This window comes from Spodoptera frugiperda, chromosome 1 (genome assembly GCF_023101765.2).
Source record: "Spodoptera frugiperda isolate SF20-4 chromosome 1, AGI-APGP_CSIRO_Sfru_2.0, whole genome shotgun sequence".
Lineage (NCBI taxonomy): Eukaryota > Metazoa > Arthropoda > Insecta > Lepidoptera > Noctuidae > Spodoptera > Spodoptera frugiperda.
In genome coordinates this window covers 8,623,776-8,641,475 of record NC_064212.1, presented here as the reverse complement: position 1 = coordinate 8,641,475, position 17,700 = coordinate 8,623,776, and the positions used below count along the sequence as shown (strand labels likewise).

Here is a 17,700-nt window from a genome sequence, read left to right as displayed (position 1 = left end):
TACTTTGACAATCGAAAGGCTGAACCTCTACTGACTCACCTGGTACAACAACTCTTTTGGACGGATTTCCCAATTTTTAATGGGAAATTATTATTTTTATGACATAGACCTAAATTACATAGATGTGTGACGTGTGGTGATTAGTAAACGAGGTACTATTAAACTTAATGAAAGGTATATAAAAAGATGGGAAAGAGCGTAGAAGGAAATTGTTTAGTTAAAAACAAATGTTTACAATGTGTGTAAACATCTTATTAAGATTTATTCTATATGGAATACTATTATCAGGAAGATCAAGAATCTTTTGTTAGGATACCTATTAAGTTAATTATGATCCCAGTACCTATACTGGCATCGCAATCAGTATATATGTAGGGATGATGAGTAGTATATAATGTAGATGATGTCTCATACAATTTGCGTAAGACACCTAATTAATTAATTAATAACTAATTTAGTAATTGATGAATATAAAATATTTAAATTAATAATAAAATTGTATCATTTACTTATTACGTCATTATAATTTTAAAATTACTTTTTAGGTGTTATTTTTCATTGCGTCAGTTAAGTAATGTTTTTCAGTATAATTGTGTTGATGTTGTAAAATATGAGAGTTTCCATTGATTGATACTTTTTTGTTTTTGTCCTTAGCCTAGATGTAAGAATAGAGGTGAACCGTAAAAAATGTAACAAATAAAAAAAAATTATTGCATTGTTGGTCGAATGGTCGCAAGCGTCGATTGCCAAGTAAGAGTTCGAGTTGGGTTCGATTCCTAAAGAGGCGAAGTGTTATTTTAGGCTTTTCAAAATTGTAATAGCCCAGAATTATGAACGACAAATAGCAAAAGGCAAAACTCCGTAATAAACGTCTTTTATATCGAAACAGATGATAGGGTGTTTACATTATACATAGGCCCCTTCGGGTATCATAAGGAGAGATGCCATAGTAGAATTATTGAACAAATTATATTGTAAGTTGTTTTTAATTACAATTAGTTTCATGGAAATCACTACTAATATAAACGTTGATGTGTAGTTTGATCTATCCTTCATTACAGATCCTTTCAGCCACATTATTAAATTATATTGCTTTCAAAAACCTTTCACAATAGTTCATGTAATTCGAAACAACGTGTAAGTGTTCAAGGCGCTACAGTTTGCGTGTTTCTGTTTCACTAACAAACCGACAGTAATCTTTTACATTACAAAGTCACGCCACAGAAAATTATGTATAAACTATCAATTTTAGTCAATTTTTTTATTATACGTAGATAGGTATTATTACCTCATATCATGCAATTGATTTCATTTTTTTATAAATACATAGTAACTAAACTATCCAACAATTTAATGTGGTTTATGTCCATGACAACAAGAATGGATTCAAATACCGCTCTACTACTCACACGAACGATGACCACCTTTTTTTGGTCACCAGTCGCAAATGTAGCAAGAAGTTTTTTGTTCAATCACTGCAGCTGACAAATATTGAACGTCCAATGGTGTGACACTAGCTAATTGCACACGAAATTAGAGATGAAAACTAAAAACTGTTTAATCTCGTGCATCTTAAAGTAGCTATTAGGGCGTAATCAATAGAAAAAAAAAACAAATAATATTTTTTAATGCATATATTGAGTTTCTTTTAATATTAAAGCGGTCATAAAGCAATATGTTATTTTCATAAATTATTTAAACACAAACGTGAAACCTACTCAAATCTTTAACACCAATATCATTAATACATTTTAAACTTTATCGTTTCGTAACAGAGTAGAAAATGTAATATGGAGATGTTAGTCAGATTTTTGTGGTTATCACGCGAAATGGTCGGTGAAGTGTACAACGGATCGTCTGGTGGGCACGGGCGTGTCCTCGATGTCACTGTCCAGGGCGGGCTCGTACCCTCGGTTCACGTACACCCCCGACGTCGACGGCCCACCGACCATATCGTCCAGCTGAATCTACAAACATAATAAAAAAAAATCTCTTTAAAACATTCTGATGATATGAAAAGGCATGATTTGGAAAAAAATACCTACATGTTTTTTTCTAAACTTAGGTCTGAACGCGCACTAACCACCGTACTCAAAGTCATTTAATGGTTACTTAACCCAGTCCTTAGCAATTGTTTTCGGAACAAAATCGTGACTAAGGAATAGTTTAAGTAATCATTAAATGTCTCTGAGTGTGGCACTAAGATTAATTATCGCACTACAAAAAGCCGCTTTTATATACATATATGAATTTTATATCGAGTTTGATACATGAACCAGTATGTTGCAATTTGCGATAATCTTAATCGCGCGATAAAAAGTCGTAGTGCGCGCTTAGGCCTTCTATAGGCATTTTTGGTCAATTGTTACAAAATACGTGTGTACCTAAAATGATGTGCAGTGTAATTTGGAAATGTAATGATAAAATTAAGAATATGTGAACGAGAAAGTGTTTCCAGCAATGTAAATGTACTAAGTATAACGAAAATGGTTTTATAATAAAGTGATTTCATCTGTCGAACCTTATGCGTAGTATTAACAATCGAGATTCACTTTTCACGCGTAAGATTGGGTATTGGGATAATGTGTGGAAGCACCCACGAGGCCGTCAAAGTGATATGTACTGAGTCGTTGGGTCGGTCTTTGTGGTGTCAATACATCTCCCTGGAAACAAAATATTTAGTCGACAGTGAAATCGCTTTATTTTACTAGTACCATTCCGATTTTTAATACCTATCTGTTCAAGCAAAAATGGACTTTATTTATTAGTAGTGTTGGTTCTTAGTTTGTACATAGTTGTAGTGTATATTACTTATATGTGTTTAGTTAAATTAGGTGTTAGATGTTAATATGTAAACTGTATTAAAATGTGAGTATTTTAGTTAGTGTTTAAAGCGCCTACTGGAATATCTTAGCAATATTGTAAAGCGAAACACCTGTAAGTGTATTCTATTCACAATACCTCGTTAGATTATAACAATACACGGCTATCCGATGACTTCACTAAGTGACATCACTTTCAGTCACTGCGCATAGTACCGTGCTCATAATTATGATTCCCGGTCTGAGCTCGAAACTAATATCTGTATTTTTTGTAATCTTACCGTGTTTTGAGGGTTATTATACATGTATGATCCCCCGGAAGGTCGCGCTTGGAACTGAGACCTGCGTCGCTCCGCCATGACAGATTCACGTCGAGTGTTTATTGCACGCACCGTGGCACGACGAGTTGCCAAGTTAGGTCCCAGAGATGGCAGGCGGGAGATCAATTCTAGGTAACAAAGTAATATGTTGTCATTAAACTCACTATTCTAAATGCTATATAGAATGCATGCTAAGGAAAAAAGAGCTTTAAGACGAACATAATTTAGCGCCTGATGGAGCGGGAAACTGTCATATTATTTGCATGTTCACTTGTCTCGCTCTTATAGCTAAGAGTCAGACATCAGAATATGAGGTTAAAAATATTGTACATGAAAATTTCAAATTTTCTTATGTTGCAATAAGAAAATTTGAAATTTTCATGTACAATATTTTTAACATTGTTTCACATTGGTTTTCTATGAGGCCGTGGTATTACTCCGACTGAGCCGGCCCATTCGTGCCGTAGCATGGCTCTCCCATACTTATTATAGAAAAAATCCTCACCGGAGTCTCCATTCTGCAGGATAGTCAATCTCCTCTTGGCGTTGGCATCGAGGTTGATAACAGCCGGTTTGGTTTCCTTCCCTTTCTCCAAGTTGTATATGGTCTTCCTCCTGGACACGTGTTCGTTGTTATTTCGTTTATCCAAGTCGTCGGTGTTCAGACGTTGAAGATCCTTCGCTATTGTCAACGCCAAAGAGTCTATTAGCGCATCGTCTGATAGGTCGTCCGGCTGCGAAAAGGAAATTAAAGATATTTAATGCTGGCTGACCTAATTTATGAGATAGGTATGGGTAAACGAGCACATGGATTCTTTATACTCATAGTAAGCGATGAGCGCTGCTCGTGGATTACAGGCTATTAACAAAATGTACACCACTTTTCTTGAAGTTTTTTGGGTGGTAGTGACAAGCTGGATTTTATCTATGTGTGAGAATTTTAACCATAACCTCAGTGAGATTAAGATCGCATAGAAATCACATGAGCTACAAAATAACAGTCTAATTACTAATCTCTAGTCAAGATAGTTAACTCACCTTCTTACTGAAATACCAATCCAGTTTGGTGGTGGACAGCAGATGGGCCAGCGTGTCCAGGCGATGGAACAACATGGCGGTGAACTGGATCATGATGATGGAGCCGAAGAACAGGAGGAACACGAAACCGATAGGTTCCAGCGTTAAGTAGTCTTGGGTTATGATGAACTGGAAAAAAGGAAGGTAATTTTTTTAAACTTGTATTATGTTAAATAGTTTAAAAAAATATATGGTTTTGAATTTCAAATAGTATTTGTCACACACATTTGCAAGCAACATATTCTTTCGTCAGTCACAAGTCAAAACCTAGAAAAACTGATTGTGGTTGGGAACACGCGGAGGAAAGCCAGATGGAACAATCAGGTGAAGCATTCGTCCTCAAAATTTTACACGGTTCTGATAAGCAGATGATAAGAGCAGATTATCCGCTCCAGAAGCAACTCTGATGTTGACCACGATCCTCAGTCATGAGGGAACAATCAGAGAGATAGAGAGAGTTTATACTCGATAATAACACTCATATTCTCTCGATAAAAACGGCAGTAAAATAATAAGTAGTAACATACCATATTCATATCATTGTCGTACTCCATGCTGGACTTCTGTCCGAATGGCCACTTGAAGTGCAGCTGGTCCTGGCTGAGCTGCAGCAGGAAGATGACGAGCACGAACAGAGAGTTCAACATCACGAACGCAAACACCATCTTATCTCGCAAGTTCTTCAAATCTTTTCTTATACGTTCCTGAGAAAGAAGAATATATTGAGGCGCATTCTATTCAAAAGTGCCTAATTTAATGTTGACGTTCAAAAGTGCCTTCCCGGTCTATTTGAAATAAATAATTTTACTTAGACTTTGACTTTAATAACTATCGTGAGACATACTACATTAACTAAAAATCAATCGTATATTAAATTGAACCAAAAAAAATATGATTCGTTTTGGGCATTCTGTCTTTCAATATTTCGAAGAGGTCTTGGCAAAGATTAACTTGGACACTACATTTTCATGATAAACTTTGAAAGAATTGAAAAACTCAACGATACATTCTTTCAGAGTAAAACTTAAACTTAAGATCAAGAAGTTTAAAGATATAATCACTTAGACAGACGTAAAAGTGCTCTAATTAAATAATTTATTTATTTTAAATAGAACGGTACAAACCAATGGCACTATTCAATACCTTACAAACTATACATTTAGACAATTAATATAAATATTAAATATTCGTACATCCATCTCTTTCGCAAAACTTCAAACATTCCGACAAAAATAATCTTCTTTCACTCAAAAACACGTCATACCCTGGCTTTGAATGCAGGAATCGGTTAAAAAAATTACTTACAATTTCACGCTTGTCCTCGTCAATAGGCAGTAAGTATTCATCGATGACATCCTTCCAGAAGTTGGTCTCAGCGGTCGTGAGGAAGTCTACCTCGCCCTTCTGGAGTTCCACGTCCTCGATCCAGTAGGGGTTTATCAGGTCGTCTCGTTCTTCCTGTTTTTAATATTCATCTTAATAAAATTTAATTGACTGCACGGCTGTCGCGTAACGTGCAGCGGGTTCAATCACCACACGGAGCATTTCTTTGTGTGGTCCACAAATTGTTGTTTCGGGTCTGGGTGTCATGTGTATGTGAAATTATATATTTGTAAACGCACCCACGATACAGAAGAAAATCCTAGTGTGGGAAAAGTTTTTTTTAAAGATAAAAAAATTATGTCTTAGCTTGCGGCGTGGTGACGGCAGAGCCCCACTCCTAATCTTCTCGCGAATGTTGCCTAAGCGCAGCAGCGCTCCTTAATGAACCTGAACCCTCTACTAAAACTACTGTTTCCAACCCGCCTACTAAACGTGTAGTACTTTTAAACCATATATCTAATGGAATAAAATAACTAACAATAAATATTTTAGTACTTACCTTAGGAATTTCAGTGGAAATCTCGCTGTCTTCGTAATCACGAACACCGACCGTCTCCACGTGTGTGTGTGGGTGCGAGGGCTGGTGGGTCGGCTCAGGTGGGACATCGCTACAAGAACATAGAGAAATTTAAAAAAATCGTCAAAAGTCAACCAACGTAAAATAACGCTTGTGTTCTGTTTCGTTGGGTACGTTATCCCGCCTTTTAAAGGTCAGCAATGCTTTTATAATGCCCCTAGAGTTGTATGTATCTATGGACAGCACCAATTCTTAGGGATCTTTACTCACTGTTCCCTTAAAATTCATAACATAACTGGTGGGTATTATTACTACATTTAGAGATTAAAATGTGTAATGTTGTTACAAAAATCCACTAAAAATACCACTTATATAATACTAGCTTCTGCCAGCGGCTTCGCCCGCATTTCCGTAGGATTAAAAGTAGCCTATGTGTTATTCCAGACGATAATCTAACTCTGTTCAAATTTCATTCCGATCTCTTCAACCGTTTTGACGTGATTGAGTAGCAAACACACACACAAATAATCAAAATGTAATACTAACAGTTGATCCAATCTCTTATTTATCTTCTCCAACGCGTGTGAGATCTGCATCATGTTGAGATCGTCCTTGTGATCCTCTGGATTGGTGCAGCACATACATCGGAACAGGCCCGCCACACTGAACTCTAACGAACCACTCTTCTCTTCTCCCTTGCCAAACAACTTCTTCAAACCCTGACTCTCCATTTTCTTCTTCGCTTCTTCTGCTTCCTTCTGTTCCATTTCCATTTCCTAGTAAAAGAAGGTACAATTAGTTTCTACTATAAAGTATATACAATATACATACATAACCTCAGAGACTACGGAACGCCAATATAAAGTTGCTTGTAATATTTTTATCATCTAAATGTTGTTCAAATATGCTTTTAATTAATCCACATTGGAGTTACCTGACTACAATGTCAGATGCTTCGCAGAGTTCTTAGATTCTATTGATCTATCTCAACTATATTATTTTTTGTTACATTAGTTATTGAGACTGGCCGTAAAAGGATTAATGCCCGAATACTCAAACGCTACTCAATTTTAAGACGCTCTCAAATGTAGTTATGACACTATCAATTCTTTATAAAATGACTGAGATAGCACGATACTTAAGTACAACTTAAAATTGAGTAGCGTTTGAGTATTCGGGCGTAAGTATATCAAAAAAGGTACAAATAAATAACATACCTTAGCAGTTTTCTTCTGCGGCGTCTCCCTGGTACCCCAGGATACGTTGTTGAGATTACATATGGAGTATATGATCAACAACATGTACATACTAGGGATGGTTACATAGTACACAGCTATGAACAGCAAACATTTGATCTCTTGCGGGTGTAGCGCCGCGGTGACGAAGAATGTACCAAATATTAAAGCTGTGAACATACTGGACGGAGCCAGCCATCCATCCTCCACTATCTGCAGAACTATCCCCACTATCACGATCATCATCACCATTGCGTATGCGCATGTTATGAGGTTAGCGAGGAAGAGCTGGAAAGTAAATTTTTAGTAGATATTATTTAATACGAAAGAGCTAAGCATTAAATTATGATAGGTATTTCGTTTGCCTATTGAAAATTTGAAAACATTTGAAAATTGGAAAACTGGAATATCCGAAAATTTTAATTACGACGATTTACTTTTCTTTAAACGAAACTTCACACTTATCTTCCGTATCGGAGGAGAGTCTACATAAAGAAATGTGACGTTAGGGACACCGCGACATGTTGCCTGATTAATAAGGCCTAAAAATCTTTTCAAAATGGATATACCATAAATATCAACACAAACAAAAATTCATAATACACACGTACCTGTGTCTTTGACTGACAAGTCATACAGACTATAAGGAAGATGACGAGTGGCACGAGGTTCAACATCATCGCGTACGCGTTGCTGATCTGAATGATGGCGTTCATGGCTCCCACCATCATCAGGAAGATCGTACCGGGACCCAACACCGTACCCACTATCAACATGAACTGGAAAATAGGTACATTAATTTATAAAATTGTTTGATTGCTAATGTGGACAAGTAATTAAATATAAAGTACCTACATTTCATTGGGAATCACCTCCATGTTTACCGACATACTACATATTTTTATAATTTCAGGAACAAATTCAGTCTTCTAACAACTATACAGCTTTTGATAAAAACCATACACATTATATTTTTCAATCAAAAATTCAACCTAATAAGTACTTCTAAATGAACAACCACGTGTAAGCGATCAAAACAGAATTCAGATAAGAAAATTTTCCAGCATTAAGATTAAATAATGTTATTTGCGAACATGAGGTATCTGGTATTAAAAAACCCCGAATGAATAAAAATACAAATGATTAATTATCTAAGACATAAGTACCTGATAGACTATATAGAGAGTGGAGATGTTGTCGTTGGACTTGACGGTGAGCTTGGCGCTGGCGAGCAGGTCGAAGATGTTGGCGAGCGTGGAGGGCACCCAGCGGCGGCGCTGGTTGAAGAACTCGTCGAAGTGCTCGGGGCAGTGCGTGTACGCGTCCGACGCCGCGCTGTACTCCACGCGGTACCCGCGCTGCAGCAGCAAAGTGCATAGCCAACGGTCCTCGCCTGCACAGTTACATTATACTTACAAAGGAATTTGGTTGATAACAGTAGTATAAAAATCTAAGAATAGTAGAAACGTAATAGCCCCAGTGGGTTATTAAGGAGACGCTCCTTGAAAAACAGAGCTATGTATACAACAAGGGTAAAACTCATTTTCATTATCACTTAGCATAGCACTGCAAAACATTGTAAGGTTTTAAGATACTGTTTTCTGTCTAAAACCCACAGAATAATACATTTTTATAAAAGATTTGAACTGCTTACCTTGATCGTATTGCACATAATGTCGTGCCTCGTGGGAAGTCAAAGTATATTTCTTCATAACGTTGTCGTCCATCAAAGCCTTTCCTCTGAAGAGGGAGAAGCATCCAGGGCTACAGAGTACACAGCCAATCATGTGTTCAGTCGCCTTTTGCAGCCAATGACCAATAGCGTACTCGAACATTTGATACCATGCCATGAAGCCTGGAAAAATCGATGTTGACAGCGATTAAAATCAACAAATTCGTATTTTTAAAACATTGTTGAAAGAAAGATGGTCACAAAATGCAGTTCACTAAAATATTGCCTACAGCGGCTACTCTACAACACCAACAAGCCGTACAGTGCTCGCAGGGGTTTGCCATAACATTAAAAAAAGATCTGGCCAAGTGCGAGTCGGACTCGCCCATGAAGGGTTCCGTAACAGCAAGTAGATGACATAATATAAAAGTTGTAAAATAACTTGGTTTTACATAGTGTTTGTATGGACGACAAAGTTATATTTGCGGTTTTTGAAAATGTTTAATTTCTCAAAAACTAATAATGATATCTCGTTCAAACCAATTTTTGTTGTTAGTTTCTATTGAAATCTACAGCATACATTTTTTTCAGTTTTCTAACTCTCTTATTTTAAAAGTTAGAGGAAGCGTCTAACTTTCAAACGGTTGATTTTGACGAAAAATGGTTTTAGGAACCTTAATGTATTTTTTAAAGACCTATCTATAGACACCCATCACGGATATGTTAACATACGGACGGACGTACAGACAGACAGACATGACGAATCTATAAGGGTTCCGTTTTTTGCCATTTGGCTACGGAACCCTAAAATTTGGTACCTATTGAAAGAGCTGCCTCCTGGTCTCTGTCAATAGTCTAATCCCTTGGTCGAATCTAAAGTTAACCGCGAGTAAGAATAAAGTGTTACTGCTACCATTATTAAACTATTTTCTGTCACCAGGAGGTATAATCAGGAGAAAATGAACACAAGTGACATATTACCTGAGCCCACAGGATGGATGCGTCCGCACGCTGCTCCTAAATTCTTATCCTTCTTCATCAAATCGATTAGTAACGTGACTGCTGTCGGTTTGAAGTCAATGTCGCCGTCCAAAGCCAGTAAGTAGGTGTTCCCTGCGATGACTTCCTTGCGGTCCACTGAGATCGGCACGTCCATCAGGCGGTGGCCCAGTAGGTAGTACATGTACATCACCTGTACAGGTCATAAAAAATAGGTATTTTTCTAAAAAGAAATTTTAGGATATATCACAAACAAAAATAGCATTAAAATATGGATTATTTGAAAAACGTGTAGTCCAAAGCGCACCTCTCGTGTAAGTCATTTTACAATAATTAAGTTCAAAGTCAAAATTATGTAGAGAAACAGGTCATCGACCATATTATTATATTGAAAAATACTTTGTTAGGTAGATACATAATATTTGTTGTCTAATCCCTATTTACCGCTTTCATATTAATGGAAAGATAAAACTTCTATATAAATAAGATATCAATAACAAAAGATATCGTGCCGAAGCAATGCAATTCGGCGATAAGTTATCATTTCCTAATGATTTCTGATTAAAAGGTTTATTACAAGAACAATGAAACGCAAATATGTAACGCTTACTTGAGACCATCTTTTCCTGTGTCGTATTTTGGACTTGTCTTTGAGGTGGCATATCATTTTGTTCTTTCCTGGGAGAGTCCAGACCAGTCGGCCGCCGTACGGTGTAGGGAATTTCTTCGGTGGCCTCAACCTCACGTTGGTGAGATGGACCTCTGAAGCAGCCTCGTCGACGGTCTCCACGAGACACGTCACGAAGGGATTCACTTTCGAGTCGTCCGCGCTGTGGTCCGACACTTCGAAAGCATCGTCCATGAAGATGTGTACTGTAACAGATTTTAATGATTCATGGTTAAAATTTTCATGATTCATGGTGGATATCCCACCCACACGCACGAAGCGCTTCGCTTCAAGCTTCCTTGTGCGAACTGCTAGGGAGTGGAACTCCTTGCCGGAGTCTGTGTTTCCTAATGGGTATAACCTGGGTGTCTTCAAAGCCCGAGTGAATAGGTTGCTTATGGGCAGACGTGCTCCATCGTAGGCCACATCATCACTTACCATCTGGTGAGATAGAGGCCAAACGTCGGCCCATATAACAATAAAAAAAAGAAAAAATAAAAAGAAATGCATTCTAGGTATGTGTATTAAGTTTCCAGTTATGAGCGGTTTGCTATAGGCACTTGCATGAGCAAAATGTAGGACATAAAAATATTAAACAAAGGCCAAACACTGACGTCCATTCAATACTTTATCAGTGAAAATTGTAGGAATACAAAAGTTATCTGAGCAGACAAAGTTCGTCAAAGACTTGATATTATAATCTTACTAAGAATTTTTTTATGACGTCCACAGTAGGATTTTTAATTTAATGTCCGTCTTGTAGATTGTTACAACATATTACACACGTATTTTGTATTTTCTTACGGAAACAAATACTTTCAAAGATATATTGATTTGAAATATCGCGTGACGTCACTTCTAGGTACGTTTTATACGCAGAAATGACGTATATGCTCTCACTCCTAAACTTTCATTAATTTTACTTAAGTATTGTGATCTTATATGACAAAATATAAAATACGTGTCTAATATTTTTTCATTACCTAACTGACGGACTATATAGATTTTTAATGTTCATATCCCTTCAGCATCCCTGTTGTAACTTACCTTCGAGTTCATAGTAATCAGGATCTACAATGCCCAAGTACTTCTGTGCGACACGACGCGCGCTTTGGTCCTCATCGAAACGCAGGATAGACTTCAAGAAGTCCATCATTTCTTCTTTCGTTTCGTGCCACATCGTAGCGCAGACATATATCCTGATGACGTGACGTAATTATGTATATAAACAAATATATCGAATACTTGCCCTAGTTAGATATAACCGATCGTCTGATTCTGCTAATCCTCATCAAGTGAAATGGTTTTAAGGTCAAACACGTCATGCAATTGAAAATTACAATGGCAAGATAAGTGAAAGAAAAGAATCCTTTCTACAAATCGTTGGTTGTAAACCTAATTTCTTTAAAATATAATTATATTGTTTTATTAGTATCGACATTCTAGGAATTTGTACTTATACAGTAATGAAATACAGTTTGTTTTACAGTAACAAAGAAAATTTATTTACCTCGTAATGTTGTCAGAAGGCTTTATGTCTTTCTTAGCTTCGAATCCGCTCATCATAGACCCACCCTCACTCTCCGTTTCTTTTAGATCCTATTGAAAAATAAAATATGTAACAATTGACGACTATGCAAATTTCGTAGGACTCAGATCTACATACCGATTTGCTAAATGTTTGAGAAATTTTAGAGAAAACCCCAACGTTGCGTTGCTGCCTTCGAGAATCGAACTCGAGACCTGCTAACTTGGCACTCATGGCCACTTGACCAACGAGGCAATCTCAAATTGAGGATTTAACTACATAATTGATTCACATGGCTCATAAGCATTACCTCTATCGTTATTTCCGCTTCTTCATTCTTGGTTCTGTTCAACAGCATGGATACGTCGAGGACGGGGCTGCAGTACCACGGCCTGTTGAAGAGTTTGTCGCTGGCGGCGAGACGCTCGGCCCGGGAGCGCCAGTTGTGGGCCGTCACCCACGCCTGCGACACCAGCCACAGCAACCAAATCCACGACATCTCTTTCACCACAAACTCCTTCAGGAAATACACTGGAGACAACATTATATTGTTCATTACTTAGTTATAAATACGTGGTTGGAGCATTGGTAGATCTTTAGATAGCGGTTAGATTTCAAATCTGTACTTCTAAGATAAACTATCATATCTATTTACCTTTAGTTTGTTTCTGTATTTCTTCTCAGAATAGACCGTTAGGAAATACCGACGTGTAAAAGTAATCTTTTTTTATAACGTCACGCCTTTTATCCCCGAAGGAGTAGGCAGAGGTGCACATTATGGCACATAACCAGGCCTACTGCCATATACCGGGCATATTTCCAGACTCCGTGCGACCACTGAGAAATTTTCGAAAAACCGAAAAAGCCCAGTAATATAAAAGTTAATATTTCAAATACTCTATAAATTTCGCGAAAGGTCGTCTATAAATATAAAGAAGGTATTTCGACCTCTTGATAAGTTAGTGATCTTGATATCTTAGAGAATATTTATTAATCTGTAATCTAACGACATTCATATTGTTACGTAATTAAATGAAACTTACCAGGTGGTATGTCGAAGAACAGATAATCTGGTATCGTATTACTATATGCGCAGGGATCTGCGTTCCTCTCGCCGCAAAGCCAAATCAGCAAGTTGATGGTGACAGGTCCAACGAGACTCAACGCAAATGTAAAGCTGAAGTTTTGTATCAGAATCTTGCAGGCAGACAAACTTGCCATAAAACAGACTAAAGAAGCCAGGACCTGGATCAGCACCACCCACAGTGGGGTGGCCCATGCCGCTGGCATTTGATCGAAGTATAAGTCCATAATTTTGTAGCCCAGAAAACCTTCAAATTCGTCCTGTATCGCTCGAACCTGTTGGTAAATAAATAAGTAGAAGTAAATTAATAGAACATATCGTGGTTTACATACAACATCACTGATGACTGACTGACTTTTGAAATGTTTCTTTTCCTAAGTAAATGACTGGATGGAAATGAATAGAAATCTAAAAATTTTTAGATTTCCATTCTCGACATTTACTCGATTTCCCCTTCTACCATACTTTTCTGAACAACAGTCAGGGATAAAGAATTTAGAATACAAGACTTTGGTGCTATTCAAAGGCAACTGACAGAATCGCCTTGTAAGAGACTTTTATCATCATGATGTAATACGAACTAATAACAAAACAATAAAACAATGTCGTACTTAAATCATCTAAACTGGCCTCTACATTTATTTAGGTATCGTACTTTACTAAATCAATTTTAATATTAGTAAATACATTGTATGTCTTACCTCATGAACTTTGTAGAAGCGCTCACCAAATCCAGTAGCAAACTCCGTGAAGAAAGAAAGCGGGCTGTCATCTTGTGCCGCCAAAGATATCAGGATGCAACACATGAATATGAATATCTTCCACAAAGACAACACCCTCTGTGTGTAGTAACGAGTCTTCTTTAAATTGTCACGAAGTTCTTGTACAGGTTCCAGGACTGTAACAATATAATATAAATGTCATATTTGCATCACCATTGCTAATGTAACTAAACATTATAATGAAACAATTCTGATAAAACTTAGTTTAGAGATGATGGAACCCTAAAATCGCCACAACAAACTAAACGAGGATCAATTATGAAGAAAAGTTATTGGATAGTTTGCTTTATAGCTGAGGAATGCCCCATATCTAAAACAACTCCATACATTGTGTTGAATATATTTAAGCGAAAAGTAGGTGCATACACCTATAAAGATATGCAAGTAGATACACATTTTCACGTGATATATTTTTATTTGGTTATTTATTGTTTGTAAATCCAACTTATCTACTACACTACACTACAACCTACAAACCAAAGTTCAATTAAATCAATGATTCAATACATTGAATTACCTAATTTCAAGAACAAAGAGATTTACTTTGATTGTTCCGGCTTATGTTTACTACTTGAATTTAATATGTAGGCATTGACTGATAATTACAGCTAATTGAGTGGCTCCCTTAGAAGATTATAGTTATCAAAAGTAAGATCAAGTATCTAATTAGATATCTATCTAACAACCTACTGTTTATAATTAAACCTTTTATAATAAAGTAAGTAGTTTTGCATAACATGACGTAAATTAATTTTGACAAAACAAAAGTTTAGGTACCCAATTCTCGCCAAATATAGGTATTTTTAGATTCAGGTAAGAGGACCCTATACCTGTCTTCCACACGCATTTCCAAGTACCATCATTTTAAGTTCCTACACATTTTTTGCAATTTAACTTAAGGCTTGGGACCATTTCGAATCGTTTGTCTCTTCAATTGTAGAAACCAAAATACTTAATTACCTGGCCATTGTTTTCCGATATCACCGACGAAATTTTCCCACCATCCGAGTGAGATGAAGATGCATGCGACAGGAATCGTCCAGAGCATACTAACGCCTTTTAGCAGAGGCCAGACGACGAACGCGGTGGCTTGAGCGGAGATAGCCAGTACATCTAGTGCCATTTTCAACATGTATCGAGAGTCCGTACGGTCTCTGGTCACAGCGTTTAGTATTCCAGGCATGAAGCACATAGCATTCATTAGCATTGTTCCTTTAACCACGTCTAATTCTGGTAAGATGAAGAGCACCAGTAATCCAATACCTATTGTATGAAGGGTGTCTACTACGAAGGCCTGAAACAATTTAGCTGGTTTAATCACATGTCTGTGACGCAATTGTAAAGGCATGTAGTTTTGGTATTCCCTCAAAAGTGTAGGAAAAGATAAGTTACAGTTGCTATCCTATAGATTGCATACTGTTTTTGTAGTTATTATTCTTAGTCCTAGTCCAATAACACTTTTCCGGGACAGGTAATCCAACCTGAGACTCGAGTCTCAGCAATGGCACTGGCAACCAGTGCACTAATGTATTAGAATAACTGTACATGCGATGTCATAGTTTGCACCAAAATTATGAAACCTGTTCGACATACATCGAAACTTATTTCTTAATAGATGATAAAATATTTTTAAATTGTTTTGAGTCATCATTAAAATAAATATATAGGTAGATAACAGGTAGCCTTGTTTATCTAGAAAAAATGTGACATTCCTAAAATTGCACTGATAAATTAAATCGGTTGTGACTCTATAAATACTAATTCGTTCTAATCATGTTGTAAAGATTGCTAGTATTTTGATCTAATACGGGGAATTACCTTACATGATAGATATCCACTGTACACATATCTAACGGCCGACGTCACGACAATGTCTCATAATTTTGAGGTGAACTTACCGTCAAAAACTGTAAAACAGAAGGCTTCGGTGCTGTTTTGAAGAAGCATATTCTGACTGATCTCAAGAAAACGCCAACTTCTGGAATACTGAATGCTATGAAGGCTGCCCATAGCCACGTCACACGTTCTTCCAACGAATGGATCGTTATAAACTGCTTGTCCAGTTCTGGAGGAAATTGCCAGTTTAGTTGGAGACTCAACAAAAAACAACAAAAGATATAGGAGAAAAATTAAAAAAATATCGACTCACCTAACTGTCTATTACAATGAATGATTGCTTTGCCCTTTTTCAGTTGTGATGTGATAAAAAGCAGAGTGCCCTTAGACACAACCGCAGATCCGAGCACTATGCCAAATATAAAAATATACGCCAGGACTTTAAGGATCTTTACACTGAAGTCTATTCCGGCAGTGGAGGCCATAGACCCACTCTCCTTCTTCACAGGAATCTCTCGAAACAGATTCCATCCTTTTGCCTCTTGAGCTGTTCTTTGTCTGAAGAAATTGTTTCACTTAATTATATTTTTGTGTCCATACGACAACAAATACCTACACTGCTTAATCTAGATTTTTATACCTATCTTCAAGGAAAATTACATCATAATACCATATAAATACGTACATCATCAATCAATACATTGAAAATCCATTTATAATCAGCGTATAACGGAATTGTTGTAGAATTAAGGTGGATTAAGGTTTTGTAGGCACCACTTAATTTCGAGTTTAACACTCGTTATGGTTAACGTCAGCATGGCGTCAACATTTGGAAGGCATACGTCATCAACATTTTGAATATCTTTTAAACCGATATAGGCATTTGGTATGGACCTAGGCATTTTCTAGAGGGTTCTAAAGATATCAAATTAGAAAATAGCAATATTTCCATAGTCGGGTAAATAAATGTAATAGTCCTTAATTTATTATATTTCCTGTTTAATTTAAAATAAAAATTACATACCCTAGGTCATCATTATCATCGTGCAACGGAGTCAACTCCGAATTGTCATCACTCTCCTCATCTAAAGCCCTAAAACCATAAGGTCTTGGTCTCGCCATTCGAGATAATTCTGCAAAAATTATTCACTATTCTGATTTGTTCTGCTTCTATTAGGTAGGTGTACTTTATATGCATAGACTTAGTACCATCCGATCTATAAACATATTTAATTTCTTTCTTTATTAAATTTGTTTAAAATAATTAAATCATATCTATAGGAAAATATGACTACATATTCATTAAGATTACAATCTTACCTTAATTTAGGAAAGTCATATTTTCACTATCACAGTCACTGTATCACTTTTGGATTAACGACACTTCTTTTTTTCTTCAAATAAACAACAATAGTGAGTTCGTGTTGTCACCGGAAACCTGACGAAGCAAATGAGGATATGGTAAAACACTAGTTCGGTACCAGCCAGCGTTAACATAATCCTCATATCTCGAGTCCCGTCATACCGATATCTTGGCTGATTAGGTACATTATCAAATATCGTATAAATCAATCGTGCTTTGATTTTAATTATTATCACATTATACGATCGCATCCTCTACATTATTTACCAATGACGGCTATGTGAGGTCATCCATATTTCAGTACAATAATTTTGAACGTTTGGCCAAATGGCCACGCTGTCACTTTTACCCATTACTTGGTGGCAACTAAAGCAGTATCTCGTTTTTCCACTTGGCCAAATGCCACTTGAATGAA

The 17,700-nt window shown here is 36.8% G+C and overlaps 1 protein-coding gene across 2 annotated transcripts; it reads right to left on the bottom strand.

Moving 5' to 3' along the window:
• Positions 1–1,619: 1,619 nt before the first annotated feature.
• On the bottom strand, positions 1,620–17,411 carry LOC118273105 (chitin synthase chs-2-like). 2 transcript variants are annotated; one of them, XM_050696840.1, is made up of 25 exons: positions 17,243–17,411; positions 16,947–17,055; positions 16,236–16,480; positions 15,985–16,151; positions 15,047–15,380; positions 14,006–14,202; positions 13,264–13,579; positions 12,531–12,751; positions 12,203–12,291; positions 11,740–11,891; positions 10,636–10,898; positions 10,008–10,218; positions 9,009–9,209; positions 8,521–8,747; positions 7,966–8,133; positions 7,337–7,642; positions 6,666–6,895; positions 6,102–6,210; positions 5,525–5,677; positions 4,747–4,923; positions 4,181–4,348; positions 3,648–3,876; positions 3,104–3,270; positions 2,522–2,663; positions 1,751–1,967 (listed from the first exon to the last, which is right to left on the bottom strand). In XM_050696840.1, exons 2-24 carry the CDS (start codon positions 17,042–17,044, stop codon positions 2,556–2,558), a joined length of 4,536 nt encoding a protein of 1,511 aa, XP_050552797.1. In that variant the 5' UTR covers positions 17,045–17,055; positions 17,243–17,411; the 3' UTR covers positions 1,751–1,967; positions 2,522–2,555. The 2 variants fall into 2 exon arrangements, with proteins under 2 accessions (XP_050552796.1, XP_050552797.1); XM_050696839.1 differs by lacking the exon at positions 2,522–2,663 and having other exon boundaries at positions 1,620–1,967.
• Between the last annotated feature and the right edge of the window lie 289 nt (positions 17,412–17,700).

What these genes read in the sequence shown, in the direction of transcription:
- LOC118273105 (XM_050696839.1), bottom strand. Translation starts at nt 17,044, where the DNA reads ATGGCGAGACCAAGACCTTATGGTTTTAGGGCTTTAGATGAGGAGAGT. An exon ending in TATCGGAAAACAATGGCCAG is followed by an intron (nt 14,203 to 15,046) that starts GTAATTAAGTAT and finishes ATATTGTTACAG; the next exon opens with TCCTGGAACCTGTACAAGAA. An exon ending in CCTGCAGAATGGAGACTCCG is followed by an intron (nt 3,271 to 3,647) that starts GTGAGGATTTTT and finishes TTTGTTACCTAG; the next exon opens with AATTGATCTCCCGCCTGCCA.